Below are 17,791 nucleotides of genomic sequence, written 5' to 3'. Positions count from 1 at the left end.
TCCTCATCACTACTCAGTAACGAACACTCAAAGATCGGATCTCACAAGAATAATACCAGATGTGTGTATACAAATAATTCATACAACAGATTTTATTGTTATGCATCTTGTTTCCTTTAAGTTTATTTAGAAGTTTGATTGAAACAGGGGAAATGTGAAATATCCCTCAGGAAAGTGAGAACGAAACGTTTCATTAATAAACCAACCACTTTCGGAGAATACAACGTCATCGAAATGGAATTCTGATATTTTTTTACTGTAACAACTAATTAGGTCTATGTTGCATTAATTACTGGTTCTTACTGATTGTAACTTTTAAAGAAAAGACGCATATTTACTAACAGTTTCTAGTAGTGATGCAGAGTGCCTCTACCGTTAAACTTCCTAACCAAACGAAGTTCTGAAGTATATATATATATATTCACTTTTTATGTACTCATTTCTCCTTAAACATATTCTGATTACTGATATCATCAGATATCAGTTTAATTATCAATCTAATTACTTTAGTTAGCTTGGATTAATTATTTTCTCTACATTATTGACCTACATAGAAATTCAGAAATTCGGTCAAAAAATGATGTGAAATATTTAAACAAACAAAACATCTATCTAGGATGATAACCTTTAAAAGGTCAATCAGTTCAAATGTAAAAAAACAAATACGACTCGAAGTCAAATGATCAATCCATGAGCTCATTGAAAGCGTTATCGATCGATAGTAGAGATGAATAAACAACCAACGCTAATATTTGACATGATGATATAAAGAAAGTACTTATAATTATGATATGATTGATTCTGTTTATTATAAGTTAATAATATCATGATTTTATAAACCGACCAGGTTGTCATATGATTAAAGTTATGAATTTTCAAAGTACTGTGAATATATGAAGGTAACCAGACAAGAACAAAGATGGCAAGATAATCATCGAGGTTCAAGAGCAGAGAAAGAAAAGGTTGGAACACTTTGAGGAACTCTTGAATAGACCTGCCTAGCTGAACCCACTCAATATCGAAGCAGGAAACGAAGATCTCTGATGATTTTACCTACCAACAAACGAAGAAGCCAGCATGCCATCAGATAAATCAAGAGTGGGAAAGCAGTAGGACCGGATAACATACCAGCTGAAGCACTGAAGTCAAACAAAGAACTGCAAAAATGCACCACAAGTGCCACCGATAGACTGGGAAGAAGGGTAACTCATCAAGACACGAAAGAAAGATCTGAGCAGATATGAGAACTACAGAGGCACCACACCACTACCAGTACAAGGGAAAGTTACCAACACAGTTGCTGAACCGGATGAAAGATTCAGAGACGCTCAACAGACCGGATTCCGTAAGGATTAGTCGTGCACAGGCCAAATCACGAGACTACGGATCATTGTTGAGCAATCAACTGAATGGAATTCGTCACTATACATCAACGTCCGTAATTATGAAAAGGCATTTGATAGTGTGAATAGGAGAATATTATAGAAACCTCTTCGACACGATAGAGTGAGTAGATGAGAAGATCATCAACATCATACAACATTGATACAACGAATAGTTATAGGGTGGAAGATTTATCAAGCTGAAAACCAATTCTCATCTAAACTATTTATTAACTAAGGACAATTTCAAACTCTTAATCAATTTGCACATTTTACATAAGGCAAAATCAACTGAAAAGTACGAGGTATTTATTTTTGAAAAACTGACTAACAACTATGGTTCAACAATATATATATACTGAGTTGTACTTTTGTTAATTCATTAGATAATCCCATCAAGACATTAAAGAAAAGAAAGTTGAGAGAAGAAATGTAATTAGTCAGTCCGTAAGATAATATGGATGGATAGGAGTGGTAAATAATGATTTTTCGAGTAAAATGTTATCTTGATTATTCGAGACAAACACAACTTAGAATTCATTACCTACTATTGAAAAGTGAACAGTGATATTGTGTGGATAAAGTACTGATTGTGCTTTAATGAAGTGAAATTCTTTCATCATCAAGAAAACGCGTGCCGACAGAAAAAGTGTATTTTCCAAGTAGAAAAACAAAATTAGGACAAAACTGATAGAATATTATAAATTGATTTCTTTTCATCTTAATGATCAAGTAATGGGTGTTATTGCTGAAAATGTTATCAAGAATAATGATGAAAGAGAACCATCGAACAACGAGAATGTGGATCGAAAAAAACTGAGTGAAAAGGTATCATGGGACAGTGGAATTCATGGTCGTATTCTATGTTGTCTATGACTCACTAAATGAATATCTGGTGATTAAAACTCACCTTTACCAAGTCAAATTGTAGGATGCTGATATCTCTCACATTCCTACACAGACTGTCCAACACCGGCTTGATTATATCAATCATCCACTGAATACCAAGATTATGCAAGAAATACCTTATTGTGACAAGAAATCAGCTCTAAACCGTTTTCAGATTCCTTATCAATTTATGATGTGGAAAATTATCAACATTCTACTAGTTTGATCGAGTTGATGTTGTTGGTCATGTTCACAAAAACATAAGTATGTCTTAGAAATATATACAGACAAGTATAATTAACGGATAACTCTAATCTATCAGAAGGTCTTATAAATATCTCACTGATCCATATATCACACATTATCTAAAAAAGAAAAGAATGTAAACTATGCATAAATTGATTTTAAAATTCAGTTGATGTGTTGAAAAAAATACAGACCAAAATGAAAAACAATTCAAATCAATGAAACACAAATGACTGAATGTTACAACTACATGTCCCACTACTACTGCATTGATATACACGTAAGAATTCAGGGAAAATATCAACGAAGCATTAATAAATGAACTAAGGATTATGTTTTGAAACAATTTCAAAAAACAAAAAATCATTAATTCGCCTGATGGTTCGTTGAAAGCTTTGGATAAGGATTGATGAAAATGGTGCAAAGTATTCGATTTTCATCTTAAAATTACAGTATTACTTCATACTTACCTCCATATTTGATCTTTTCGAACAATATTTTCAATGCTTAGCCTTTTTAATTATCATTGCTACTACATTATTTCAATATCTTAGGCCACTCATCTCATTGTGATAATATGGCATGACAATTGGGGCCAACGCATATTTGTGCTGGGCCCTACGTTGATGACTGTCGAGAAATTACATTATTACGTCTACGGGAAGAAAGGAAAATATGAGGCGAAGAAAAAAAGAGAAAATAAGTCACAAAAGTACCAGTTGAGGAAGTTCACTGGTACTAATTAGAGATTACTTTGAACGTAGAGACTATGATAGTCTATCATCATAGGTTCGACTTTTTTCCAGTTGTCAGCTAATCCCAGTCAATCTAACATAAAAACATAGCACACACAATGTCGTCCACTATATTAGTGCCCATATTGCATCTTGACTGAGAGAATCCAATCAGCACTAAACAAATACAGTGGCCACTACTTAGTGATCAGTCAACTGCGAAAAAATATTGTCACCTGATCCATACAAAATTCAATACTCCGATTTATTTGCATTGGTTGCTTGAATGTTATAAGCTGCTGTTGATCAATGTTTTGGTATACGTGCAGGACACTCAACTGACGAGTTCTAAATAGGTTAAAACGCGGGTCCTGCAGATCACAGAGTCTTATTGTGAATGGGTTACGTGTTATTACTACGGCCAACACTGACACCTCTTCGCTGCATGATTCAACTCAACATTCAAGGAAATCACACCATCAGTTTCTCCTATCATTTACAAATAACTTCAATTAAATATATTTCTGAAGTAGTCAGTAACTATAACTAAACAGGAGAATAATCAGTTAACACTTTTACGAAAAATTATGATAACCATTAGTAGCGTAAATAGGTAGATGGTTACTAAGGGAAATATAAAAAAAACAGTAACGAATAACTAAATTGTATGATAATATTCAGTTGTATTATATGTGAGTACACGAGATAATTTACAAATCCCATGACAATGCATTAAGACAAACAATAAGACATGGGACTAATAATTAAGTTTTCAAGAATATTAAGATGTTTCAAGCATGGTGACATCACTAATGAAAAATCAAGTTCCAACAAAAGTTACGATTACAGATGCAAAATTGAATATATATATATATATATAATAACAGAGATTTGTTTGTGTGTATTTGAAGGAGAGAGGAGGCTATTAAGTACGGCAGTTAAAATTTTGAAATTTGTAAACAAGCTATCTACTAGATGGGGAAAATTAACCTAGAGCAATTAATTTTTCAAAGTAGTGTTAGAAGAAGAGGCTGTTAACTAATGATAAAAGCATGAGTAAATATACACAAATTCACACACACAAGTGTAATACAAATACAACAAAAGATCAAAACTTGTACAAACCCATCTCTTTCTTATAGACATGAGGAAGGATTCAAAAAGAACTTTACATACATATATAACTCATAGGTGAGGAATAACAAGTCAATGAACTTTAGTACTGAAAGGACAAATAAGAGGTGGAGAACGTGTTAAAATTTAATGAGACAGTAAGTGCATTCGACAATGTAATTTTAAATATGAAATTGATGACACGAACAAGACAAGATCCAAGCACAATATACACGTCATAATAGTATGCACAACATGTGAAAAGTAATTTTATTTATATATAGATATACGTATATATGATCAGTTAGACTATGAAGATTTAAAGAAAGAATGACCGTATATGCAGCGCAAGCTTGTGAAAAGAATTCAATTTTCTACAAGACAGCGACCAAAACACCATAAATTTTGGTAAATTTCAAATTAATGGGACTAAATTGTAAATAGAATATATATATTCGACGAATGAAAAGTGTACAATCTGAAAATTAATATAAATATTCGAAGGTGATGATACTTGAAAGTAGTGTTGAATAAAGAAAGAAGACGGTGAAAACATGGGTTGGTGTAAAATAATTTTGCCAGAATTCGTATACACATAAGGATCCAAGAAAAACCACGAAAGAAACTATCAATATACATTATACACACATTTCTTTGTATATAAATATAATTACAACTGGGATATATAGTATCCAGCGAAATCTCAATTCCAAAGGTTGAACACTGTACATGTGTATCAAGTTAGACAAACTATATATATATATATATATATATATATATATATATATATATATATATATATATATATACCAACGGTAACAAATTGAGATTGAAGAAACAGGCAGACAAACAGAGGGGACTAGTTAAATAACAAAATTTACATTTATATATATAGATAGATACAAAGAGTGGCTTTCACTACATGAATAAGCACTGAACCAAAAGCTTAAACTAAAGCTAAGAGATAATGCTTTGTTCATATCACAATGAAACTTACATACACAAATTAATTTCAATGTATTCAGCCAAGAGACATTTACAAACAAATAAATAAACGAGGAATGGGGGAATTTCCAAGTTACAAGTGTCTATGAAGCGATCCGTATGAGAAAACGTATGTCAAAAAGATGTTACGTGCTGATGATGATAGTGAAGAAGTAGAGATGTGCAAGTAGTAGTTCAAAGCGATTGCAAACACGTAATGAATGACAAAAAGCGAGATGTATTGTTGGTGTGGTGTTGTATTTTACAATAAAGACAAGAGAAAGAAAGCTAGTTAGTGTACATTATGTAACGACAGAGTCGAACGACTAGTTGTTGAAGAAAAAAATTCAAAAAATGAGAGAATTATAACGGTCCACAAACGGTATATATATATGAAGAGCCAAAACTAAACTAAGAAATGTATTTGGAATATGGGCAAATAAGAAATTAATAATAAACAGTGCTCCAATTCGCTTATCCCTGTTCGTCGTTACACTGTAGTAGTAGCATAAAGCAACACAGATTATCATAGTTGCAATAGTAATAAACTCTACGTGCGATGATTAGATTTGTCATTTGATGATTTGTGTGTAGTTGTAGTTGTTGTGGTGGTAGTAGAAGAATCGTTTTGTTGTGATGTAGTCATACCATTGCTTTCAGAGTTCGGACCAGCTGATTTGTTGACCGCTGGGGTCCCACCATTATTACTATTGTTGGTGTTATTACAACTGCCATTGTTGTTACCACTGCCGTTATTATTACTACTATTATTGGAAGTTTTAGAAACATGATTGGTGGAGGAATTATTTGAAACTGACAAATTAGTATTGTTATTATTACTTGTATTATTATTATTATTATTGTTATTATTATTATTTGCAGATGAGCTTTTCCCAGTACTGTTGTTATTCCCGGCTACATTGTTATATTTTTCTAATTTAGCTATAATATGCTTGCCATAATTAAATTTGCGTAGAACATTTTGCATAGGACGGATCCGATTAATTAATACACGACGTTGTTCAGTATCAGCTAATTCTAGCATACGTTGAACTACATAATTTGCATATTGGTCTTTCATCATATCAACTAATGATGAAGAGATGTTATTAGTTGTTACTGACGAAGCGTCTCCATTAATATTCACATTAGAGATTGGATGTAAAATTTCTTCAATTAATACAGCTCTTTCAGATGGTACAGCGTTGGCGATTGCTTTCTCCATAACATTCGATGCAAATTTATGAGAACTTAAAGCACATACACGACCACGTAGACTTTGAATAATACGTGATTTATCCTCATTCGAACCATGTTCTAAAACATGCTATAATTAAATGAGCAACAAACAAAAATATACATAGAAATGCTTTATATATATAATTTAACAACTATGGAGTAGAAATTTGTAACATTCACAGCTTCCTATTCAATATTAGTTGAAATCCGAGATGCTTAATAGTATAATTGGACTATGTCGTTAACGAGGTAATTATGCATCTACTAAAAGGTCTAATGGGCTTTTTGTTTTATAGGTGTGAAACACTTTAATATTCTTATTGTTACAGAAGATTTGTCAAACGAAAAAAGGAATAGATTAAATACACGATAAATGGAAGATATAATATAGCTGAAGTGTATAAACAAGATTATATCTTAATTAAGTTCAAAACTTCATGACTTAAGACATTATTCAATGGCATACTTACATACAGTTTTAGCTGCTGCTAACATACACATGAGAGCCGATTACAATGAATGATCTTGTTAATAATTCTATGATTATTTGCAATAATAAAACTTCTACCGTTTTAAAGTCAATGCTACACCATAATTAGTTTATTAGTCATAATCAAACGGGTATTGATCAATTTAATATACCACACCAAAACCACAAAATGTTTTGCAATGACAAGATGCCCGTAAAAACGATTAAGCATTGAGAACATGGTTCGAAAAGACGGAATGAAATGATAGTATATAAGGAATGTTGAAACTTAGTATTTACAGGAGGATAAAGATTAGATGCATTTCCACGTCACTGTAATTGATCTCGGTTATCGAGTGGATCGACATGGCTCAGACCAACAGTGCATAACTTCATGAAATGATCCACATTGTTTTCAGTCGTCACTAGCTTTCTTTGAAGTTACTCCTAATCTATCCAACACAACAGGTCGATGCAGATAGTTGTTGGGAATCTGTACGACATGGTGTCGGGGTATGAACGAAAGCTGCAAAGGGCTGGCTTCTACTGGTTCTTCAAGACTCTGGCTGGGGTCCGAGAGATGATGCAACACAGTGGCTAGAGACGTTATCATATATGGCTCAGAATAGAAGCCAGTGGCTATCTTGTTGTAACTTTCTTTTGCGTTCTTCATAAAAAGTGGTTGTATCTTCCTTAACTGAAAGAATTCTTCTGGTTGAACCTTCCCGTTTCCCCCATTATTATTATTATTATTATTATTATTATTATTATTATTATTATTATTATTATTATTATTACACTACCTTACACTAATCTGGTCGTCATTGTTCTTCGTTTTTTTCTTTTACGCTCCTTACCTTCTTTTTTTCTCTTCCCATTCCCATTGTTCTGTGTGGCGCATATATATTTGGTGCCCTCTTGTACCAATATTTATGCGTTAAAATAAATAAATAATAAAAACGCAAATACGACCTCATTCGATGAAGATTCATAATCTAATCAATCGGTTTGCTTTAAATGTTGACTGAGGTAATATTGCTAGTATGAAATAAATAAATCGACAATATTGTATGTACATTTTGATGTTTGTTGTAGGTAGGGAATTGTAAAAGATTGATTTAATCGACACAAAATTAATAAATTATATATGGTTTAACATAATTACATTATTGAAGTCTTACTTGAATGACGTAATTGCCATACTGATCTTTGACCAAATGTTCCACACCTTTGTGTAGTTCATCAAGAATAGGACGTGTTTGTTCCGGTAGGCAATGTTCCAAAATGCGCTGAATAACTCGACAACCATAGGGATGTGATGAAAGTAAAACCACCTTAACAAGGTTGAACAGAAAAATAATAATCAGGTATATTTTGTTATTTAACGATAGATGTTTTATCCTGAAAATACCGCTTCATCAGTGGCCGAATATGTGGGAAAAGTGAGGGGCATATTCTTAGTGCTCTGAGAAAGTTTTTTAATCAAGATTAACTTGTAGTATTCAGAAATAAGTTAACGAGCGCTTTCTTCTCAAGGTTCTAATATCCTTCAACATAGACCGGCAAGAGGGAATAAAATTTATTATTTATTTAAACACATAAGTATTGGTACAAAGGAGGAATATATGTAGGCAAACCTTCCAGAAAGGAGGTGACAACCCGGGCTATTCTACATGATATTGTAAGGCCAGGCAGATTATATGTCGCCCGAAGGTTGCATGATATGTAAAAGATGGGAGAATGGTAAGAAAAATATTCATCAAGCCAAAATCACCGCCCACATATTTGTGCCTGAATCAGTTCAGTAATATGTATACCTAAGAGGTGTTAACATTATGATTCAGCCTATGAGAGATAAAACTTCCTACGCGTCCTTAGTCTTTTTATTCTGAATAGCTGTTTAAATAATTATCAAAAAGTGTGTGCTATGATTGAATCAGAGATTTATTTATTTTAACACATAGATATTGGTACAAGGAGGTACCAAATACATATGCGCCACAGAGATCTCACTTGATATGTGAGAGGGCTGTGATACTGCCTGGGTGCCCAAACCGAAGTAGTTGGTTTTCTTAAATGGCCACACTCGGAGCCTTCGACCTGAAGGTCTGGTCCATAAGGCAGTGGGGCATCGTAAGGAGATGCAGTCCCATGGCAGCCGGTGACCAACGATTGGTTCATGCGCCATTTGTCTCCTCAGGATACTGGAGCCCATGTGACCATTGGTTTGGAATCAGGGTTTTCCAACTCCTCTAGGTGGGCTCTCTGTGTCCACCGACCCGGTTGGATGGGTATGCTTCAGTGATACATCATTCAGCCTAGACATTACCATAAATGGAGAAGTGTTATCAAGGTTACATACAGTAGTAGACTTAGATATTTCCAAGACTTGTCGTTTACAGAACATATATTAAAACAGACCTAAGTCTCAACGTCTAATAGGTTACATAACTCGAAATCTTTACAACAATGAGTCACGTATTCTAATGTACAAAGTTTGTGCTCGCCCTCTTCTAGAATATTGCACGTTTATTCTTAGCAGTGCGCGTATAAAGGATAAATTAAGGCTGGAATCAGTACAGAGGCGATTTACACTTCGTATTCTTGGAGCTGATTGTACCTTAACACATAATTCTAGATGTAATAAACTTGGGCTAGACCCTTTATGGGGGAGGAGACTAAAACTAAATCTTATCTTTTTCTTCAAACTACTTCATAAACTATCGTTTACATCCAATCACGTGATTCAATATGCAGAAACTTCTCATTATGACATCCGTAATTCCTTGACACTAGTGAAGCAAACTCATTCTAAATCATCTCTCCATATGAATTACTTCACCTGTAAATTTTCTAGACTATGGAATAACCTACCACAATCTATCCGCATGATAAAATCACTCCCATTATTTGTTCGCTGCATCGATGCATACTTCTCCTCTGAAAATGCATTGAATGGTCTAGCACCTGGAAGTCCATCTCATTCCACAAGTGATATTTTAGGAACTTTAAATGTTTAGCCATCTTTATTAGTGAATCCCCTAAGTAAAACCACTTACTTGCTGTCAATATGTTAACACCGTCCCTAGCAAGTTTAACTAATTTGAATAACGTCAACAGTATATCACTGTGTCACATGACACACGCATTTTGCTAGACCTGATTCATATATTTTGGTAATTACTGCTTAGTTGTTCCGTGCTCTCTATTTTCGTTTTAATTTCTCTAGTCGTAGATAATTATCATCAATTCGATCTGGCACACGAATTGGCCTTAATTACTCCGTTAATAAATCAACAGGCTATCCATTTAAGAAATATTAAAAATTACTGGCTGATGCATCGGATCGCTGTAATACGTGTACTACCCAAACAATTATTGAACTAGTATACTTAAAACTTTCTTCTATCACATGTTTGTTCTGTACATCTAATGTTACTATTTATATCAAATTGATCAGGCCTGTAAACTGGCGTGAATTCTGTAATTATTATTTTCAGAATATAAATTATTATTATTAAAGTGCCGGACATTCGCTTTTCGTCCTCTCAATTCCGTAAACACCCCCACCACTAGGAGGCAGTGAGTAGGACTTCCCTGGCAGAGGCCACATACACGTGGCCATGTGAGAGCATTTGGAGAGGGAGAGCGGACTCTACCCACTCTCGGCCGTACAAGGGCATTTGGGGGAACGTAAACCATGAACGATGACCAATGCAGGAAATAGTTATACGTGGATGGCATACCTTAGAAAGCATTTGATATTTTTAAGGCATGAAAATTTAGTCGGTCTTGTGCATGAAAACGTGATCATGATCACACCGGGACACGAACTCAGTACCATACCATTCGCTTCAATGGGAAGATTAAAACAACCAATACAAAAATGAATAAACTTCACATTTCGGTCAGTCAGCTACAACGTAGAACCACGCACATATATGCATCGATACAAGTTGCCATACCTCATTAACACAACAAGATGAACACCGGATTCATAAAAGTAGTTAATTCAGAGGTGGTAATATATAAAAGAAAGATTGCATATAAGGATATAGTACAGGAAGAAAGAATTAATTCGTAGAAAGAAAGATATGAAGCGATTTTAATCTCTCAGTTTAAGGGAAGACAAAGAGGGTATACACCAACGCCATTGTGATCTATTCTCAGCCACGTCACCAAGTCTCCAACCATTGGTTACGAAAGCCACGCGGACCCCAACCAAGTAGTCTGCATCTACCAACATGGCTTGGACTAGAAGTTAGTGACTTCAAGCACTGATGCCATGTTTTGGTTTGGCCGACCCTAACCTTCTTCCAACCATCTCCAACACCGGTTAGCATTGCACGTCATGGTAATCGGTGTTCAGACATACGTAACACGTGGCCCAACCATCTTACTCGATAAAGATTCACAACCTCACCAACTGATTTACCATCATTCCCTAATACCCTGAGTCTAACCTCACTATTACTTACCCGGTGATCGCAGCAGACGCCAGCAATATTTCTAAGGCATCTGTGCTCAAACACTAGTAGCTTACGAGTATCACCTACTCTTAATGGTCATGTTTCGCTGTCGTAAATTAAAACAGAACGGACTGCCGCGCAGTATACTCGTCCTTTTATTGATAGACGGATATCTCGTCTTCGCCATAGGTGACCTAAGGTGGCAAAAGCCAAACGAGCTTTTCGAATGCGTGATGAGATTTCGTCAGACACCAACACATTAGGGCTGATCAGACTTCCAAGATAAGTGAAGTTATTAACGCGTCCGACTAATTCACTCCATATCCTTAGTTCAGGTGTTGACGCAGACCAGTCCTGAAGCAACAGCTTGCATTAAGAGGGAGAGAAGCGCATTCCAAACATCCTGGTATTGTTGCTCAGTGCTACCAGAAGACTGCATTTTATCAGAGTTTTCACCAAACAGGACTATGTCATTTGTGTATTCTAAGTCGATAAGTGGACCTCCTGGAAGGAGATCAATACCCGAGAATCCAGTCGACGAGAATGTTATTTTCAGCGGCAGCTCTATGATGAAGTTGAACAAAAATGGTGATAGTGGACAACCTTGACGGAAACCACTTGAGGTTGCAAAAGCAGATGACAGTTCGTCATAAGAACTGACTCGACTGGTAGTGTTCGAGTAAAGAGCCTTCACAAGGTTTATGTACTTCTGAGGTACATCTTTCAATGACAGACACTGACACAGAATCTCGCGGTCTACAGAGTCAAATGCTGCTTCCAATTCAAAAAAACTAACATTGTCGGACGCTGATGAGCATGCCTGTGGTCTAAAATCTGATGAATGGTGAATATGTGATCAATACAGCCACGATCAGGTCTGAAGCCAGCCTGATTTTCTCGTGTCTGCAGTTCACGAGTCTTAGTTAGGCGTCCGATAATTATTGAGGCTAGTATTTTAGATGCTATATTAGTCAAACGAATCCCTCTATGGTTGTCACAGGATGATTTTGACCTCTTTTTAAATATTGGGATAATCAGTGGTTGCAACCAGTCAGATAGGATTATGTCAAACTCCCAGATTTTAGCTAAAATATTAGTCAACCTAATCGCTAAAATTGGATAGCCATCCTTAAAGACCTCTGGATCGAATCCATCTGGACCAGCTGCCCTTCCTCGTTTCAGATTAACTATAGCATTTTGAACTTCAGCTAAAGTTTTGGGACCTACTTCAATGTTCCATTCACACTACCTGGGAATGGAGGGTAGTTGTAGAGTAGCTGAATGCCAGCTGAACTGTTCCCTAAAATGTTCCGACCATCGTTCTAAACGTCTGGACTGGGAGCAGATGAGAGTGTCGCCTTTTTCCGAAATAGTCTGACTTACACCTGACTTATTAATTCCAGTTTCCTTTATTAGTCTGTAAAGCTGTCTTGTGTTCCCTATAGCCGCCGCCTTTTTCATCTCTTTTGCTTTTGTTGCCGACCACTGCTCACGGTCGTTTCTTAAACTTTTGCTTAACCTAGAACTCAGTGTTTACAAGTGACTTAAAGATATTTTTTGAATTTCTATTATTATGTTCGTCATAGACAACGTAGGACCTGTCATGAATCTAAATTAGTTCAATGTGTCACACTATAACAGCATAGTGAATATGAAATCGAGAAAGCAAAATGATCAATACCCTTTACTACTTTAATCATTAACGTTATATTACGAGTTGAACCCAATCAGTTCTGAAGCAACATGTTGGATTTGAAGAATGAGAAACAAACCTCAAACATTTTGAAATGGATTTAAACGAATATAAACCAGGTAGTCATCAAGGCAAGAAATATACCAAAAATAACTTTTTCGGTATTGTAAAACGGATGAGAAACGAGAAATACTGAAGGGGAAACATACTTGGCCACGAAAAGCTGAAATAATAAAATCAAGTTCTGAAGGTGGAACACATTCAATGCATTTTTGAATAACGTGATTCCCGTTTTGATCTTTTACACACCGTGTTACAAATGGTCTCAGTTCACCAACTATGTGTATTTTTGCCTCGGCTGGTACAGATTCTAATGCTTTTTGTATAACACGACAACCATACATTTGAGTAGCAAACTCAACAACGTGACCTTGTAAACGTTGCGAGAGAAGCTAAAATAAGAAAGAGTTATGATTAGGAAGCTAACGCTAACAAAAAATACATTATTGATCACACTGAATTATATTTACGCTCCAATAAAAATAACTCTCCTCTAGGTGTTCCCTGGTATATATACGTGTGAAGATCAATGTTCTAATCGGTAACCAAGTACAAGTTTATACGTTCGCCAACGAGATCACAAGTTATATGGTTTTGTTATTAAGTGTTAGTCTTATTTTTCTTAAATGATAGCCTCGACAATATTTTTAAAAATTTATATTCTCGTAAAGACCTTTGTGGCTATCTGATTGGCCGTTGTTACTTTTAGTTTGTTAATTTGGTTCAGTCCCAAGGTCGTTGTGTGTTACTATACAAACAGAGTTGTTCTATTTCAACTTTCGACTCCTACCTAGAGCATGAAACTGTCCTGAAAGTCCGTTCTTCTGTATCGACACTTGGAGTGTGAATTATTAAAACTGCAGTGTTGTCGTGTGTCAGACACCCGGTATATTTATCGAGTTTCCATTAGTTTGATCTGTATTCAAGATTCTCCATTATTCATAATAAGATTTCCGTAGGATAAAATCATGACGGAATTACGAAACTTAATAACACTCGTTTTCGCGCCATACATTATTTTTATATCCATTCATGCAATGCATATGTCTAAACTGTAGGAGTAAGTTAAACACTATTTAAGCCTATGGAAAAAACAGTCACTGAGAATCAAATGTTCTTGATCACTAAATTATGGTTGTGTGGAAAGAACTACAATTGTTATTTGATTATAGGATAAAGATAAAGCAAGAACAATAAACGGAGAAGTTGATTGCGACTTATCAACTGCTCGGAAAAAAGGGTTGTAAGTACTCAATATTATAAAACTTACAGAAAACTGTTGATTTAACTCAGAGACACCATAAAGGTAGATTGATAAAGGGCAAAAAATTTGAAATAATTCAGATAATCCATTTGCATGATTGATTACTTATAGAAAAAGTACGCGAAAAATAGGAGGAAACAGAGGAATATGAAGGCGAGATGATACTAGAACTAACCATTGATGTAATTCAAACTAGAAAAATCTATAGTCTAGGCTGACTGGATAAAATGAGCACAGCTCGAATAAAAATACACATGAAAGGGGATTTTTAAATAGATCTTACTAAGTGAATCAAGAAATAGTGGATGTGTTAGTAAAAAAAAAATTATGATTGATGCAGACAACAAATAAAATTAGCATTTTATCAAATTACTGACAAAATGTTTGGTGGAACAATGGAACGTAATATTTAACTTCTGAGTAATGAAAGAATAATAATAAAATAAATCTCACTTCTTTTTGCTCTTTTGTTCCGAATTCGAAAAACTTTTGTATCACATAGTTGCCAAATACATCAGTCATTAGTTTGCCAGAATGTGGTAGTATTTCATTAAAGACTGAATTTTTTTCAGTGGTAGTAGCGGTCTCTAATTTCTGTTGTATAAATCGAGATCCATGTTGATCACGGGCGAATTCGACCATATGATCACGTAACTCTGACAGATGCATGTGTTGGAATCGTGCACTTGAATTTCGAAAATCCTCCAAAAGTTGACTTCGGCTAGACACAGTAGTAACAACGAGTGGAGTAGATGTAGTAATGTTCACACCTAAAAGTAATATAAATATAGGTCTTGAATGAAACCAAATAGATGTTTAGCATTTTAGTACACAATAATTAACACTGATAAGCAATAAAATTTAGTAAATAAGTATAAAGTTGTTATATGCCTCTTTGATCAAACTTACCAACAACCGAACTAGGCCTTGAAGAAGCAGTACCAGATAAAGTCAAAGGAAGTGGTGAAAGTAAAGGGGCTGGAAGTCGCTGGTTGATATTTTGGTGTGATTGAAGAGCAGCAGCATAATTTGGACTTTGTTGAACAGTTTGAGAATGTACGGCAGATAATAGACCAGGACTACGACCAGTAACTACAGGCATAAGGGGTGGTGGAACTGGAGCTCTAGTTCCTAAGAGGGCCGGATGGTTCACTCCAGTAGGTCGAAGATTAGGGTTGGGACCCATGCCAGGCGGTGGGGTAGCAGTAACAGCCACACCCGATGCAGCAGCAAAGGCGGCAGCAAAAGCACGATTTTTATGCATCGATGCTATAAAATAAATTATCAACATTCAGCATTAGCTAGCTAATGGAAAAAGTTTTCATTAAAGCGCGGTTTAAGATGCTACAAATTTTCGTTGAATTGACCTAGGTTTAAGCCACATTTATGCAATTTGCGAAAGACGTGTAGGTAAGTGTACTCAGCTAACAACTATGCCCAATTTACAAGAACTAGTGATACTCCGTTATTTAAGCTGACGTATATAAAAAAGTTTGGACAGATACAAAACAAAGTCACTTCTGGTTTGTATAAATTTTAGTTAATCAATCAGTCAAAATCAACACAGATTACGGCACAAATGTGTGTTAACCCAAAAATGCATCTCATTGCAATGTATGTCAACGAAATATAATCCTTTGTATTTGAACAAAAAAGTCAAATAATGAAAAATCAACACATTTGAGAAAAACACGTTGTTAAAAACCAAGGTGTAAATCTCAACCGTTTTCCATGAAATAATCATATAAAAGTATACAGCATATTGTAGTAATGCAATTCAGTTATATTTGGGCGCCCGGGTTGTATTTCAGCCCTCACACAAATCGAATGACAAAGTGTGGCGCATATATATTTGGTGCCTCCTCGTACCAATGTTTATGTGTTTAAATAAACAGTCAGTTCATTATGAAAAACGTAGAATCTGGCACAAATGAACATGAGTCCAAGTTGCAAAACCGTAACATAGTCAGATAAAATTCCCAAGATATATTAGAGTAATCGAAGTAGTAACAGTGTTAATGGTAGTACAGGACATGACTCGAGTAGAAAAAATAAATTTGTGGGATTAAAGGTATAGAATACTGTCAAAACTTGGGGTTTAAAGGGAAACAAAGATTAGCCTATAGCTAAAAAAAAATGGCCAGCATCATGGTCAATGACCATATCTACTGACGCCACGTCTCGGTTTGGCCGCCTCTAGATTCCTTCCAACCTCATTCAACGTAGACATTGATTGAGAATAGGTAGACTTTCATATACATAAAAAATAAAGGTGATGGAGTCCATTAGTGTTATTGTACATTAAACTTAACGACCTCCATACTGCAAGTCAGCGTTATTTCACTACGAGTGATCAAAATTGTGATAATGAAAGAATTAAAAAGTAGTACAAGTATAAACAACTAAAAGTGCAAACCATCGAAATAGGTTAATTTACCATCGAAATTGAATGGATATGGTGTGGCTGATGAAAATCCGGTTGAAGCAGATAAAGGAGGTCTTTGAAGTCCTGATGGTGATGTTGGAGAAATATGCATGCTAACAGCTAAAGCTCCAGGAGGTTGCGAAATAGGCATACGACTGTAACTAGATACATCTCCAGCCACCGAGTTGGGACTACCGCTTGCTTCCGGGTGTAGAAGACCAACTGGTGGTAATAGGTTTATTCCCTAAAAGAGAAAAAAATAAAACTATGACATATACACACACAGATACTAAGTACCGAATGATTAATAGAAAAAGAGCTTTAATTTTCACCAAAACAATTATTACAACAACAAACAATGCTCACATTAGGTATCGAAAAGTTGCCTGGGTTTAATCCAGCAACAACCGAACCGGAAGAATACAGGCCTCCAAAATAATTAGATGAATTTGTGACAACACTAGATGTGAACGGAGCAACTAGGGGTGTCGACGAAGTGACAGTTGGAGCAATACAATTTGAAGAATTATTTGATACAACGCTACCACCACTCAGAGCGGTGCTATGTCGTTGTTGTTGTTGTGCAGCATTCATTAACTGTTGTTGAGCTTGGAAAAAAGCAAAAGCTCCAGCGGCAAGACGTGATTGATCTACGATATTATTACCATTTGCGGATGGTGTAATATTATCAATAACTGCATTCGAAGCTGATGATACAACGCAGCCTGGATTGTTTGCCATACCATTAGCTAATTGTTGCATGATCATGAATGCAACATGATTCCACTGTGGTGCTGAAACAAACAACCAGAAATACTCTTCAAA

General features: G+C 35.3%; 1 protein-coding gene across 2 annotated transcripts in view; it reads right to left on the bottom strand.

The window, feature by feature from the left end:
- Positions 1 to 716: 716 nt before the first annotated feature.
- PUM2_2 (Pumilio 2) overlaps positions 717 to 17,791 on the bottom strand; it is a 34,398-nt gene continuing 17,323 nt past the window's right edge. Inside the window, exons 6-12 of one of the 2 annotated variants that reach the window (XM_051212434.1) lie at positions 17,333 to 17,760; positions 16,979 to 17,210; positions 15,451 to 15,810; positions 14,995 to 15,311; positions 13,427 to 13,669; positions 8,237 to 8,389; positions 717 to 6,674 (exon numbers count right to left, since the gene is read on the bottom strand). In XM_051212434.1, coding sequence (XP_051072618.1) covers positions 5,898 to 6,674; positions 8,237 to 8,389; positions 13,427 to 13,669; positions 14,995 to 15,311; positions 15,451 to 15,810; positions 16,979 to 17,210; positions 17,333 to 17,760 — 2,510 coding nt within the window. In that variant the 3' untranslated portion in view covers positions 717 to 5,897. Of the gene's footprint in view, positions 8,390 to 13,426; positions 13,670 to 14,994; positions 17,211 to 17,332; positions 17,761 to 17,791 lie in introns of both variants that reach the window. The other variant, XM_051212433.1, reaches the window with a different exon arrangement.

Source organism: Schistosoma haematobium, chromosome ZW (assembly GCF_000699445.3).
Source record: "Schistosoma haematobium chromosome ZW, whole genome shotgun sequence".
In the NCBI taxonomy this organism is placed as follows: domain Eukaryota; kingdom Metazoa; phylum Platyhelminthes; class Trematoda; order Strigeidida; family Schistosomatidae; genus Schistosoma; species Schistosoma haematobium.
Note: the sequence above shows the minus strand (reverse complement) of the source record. Positions and strands in the feature narration are given on the sequence as shown.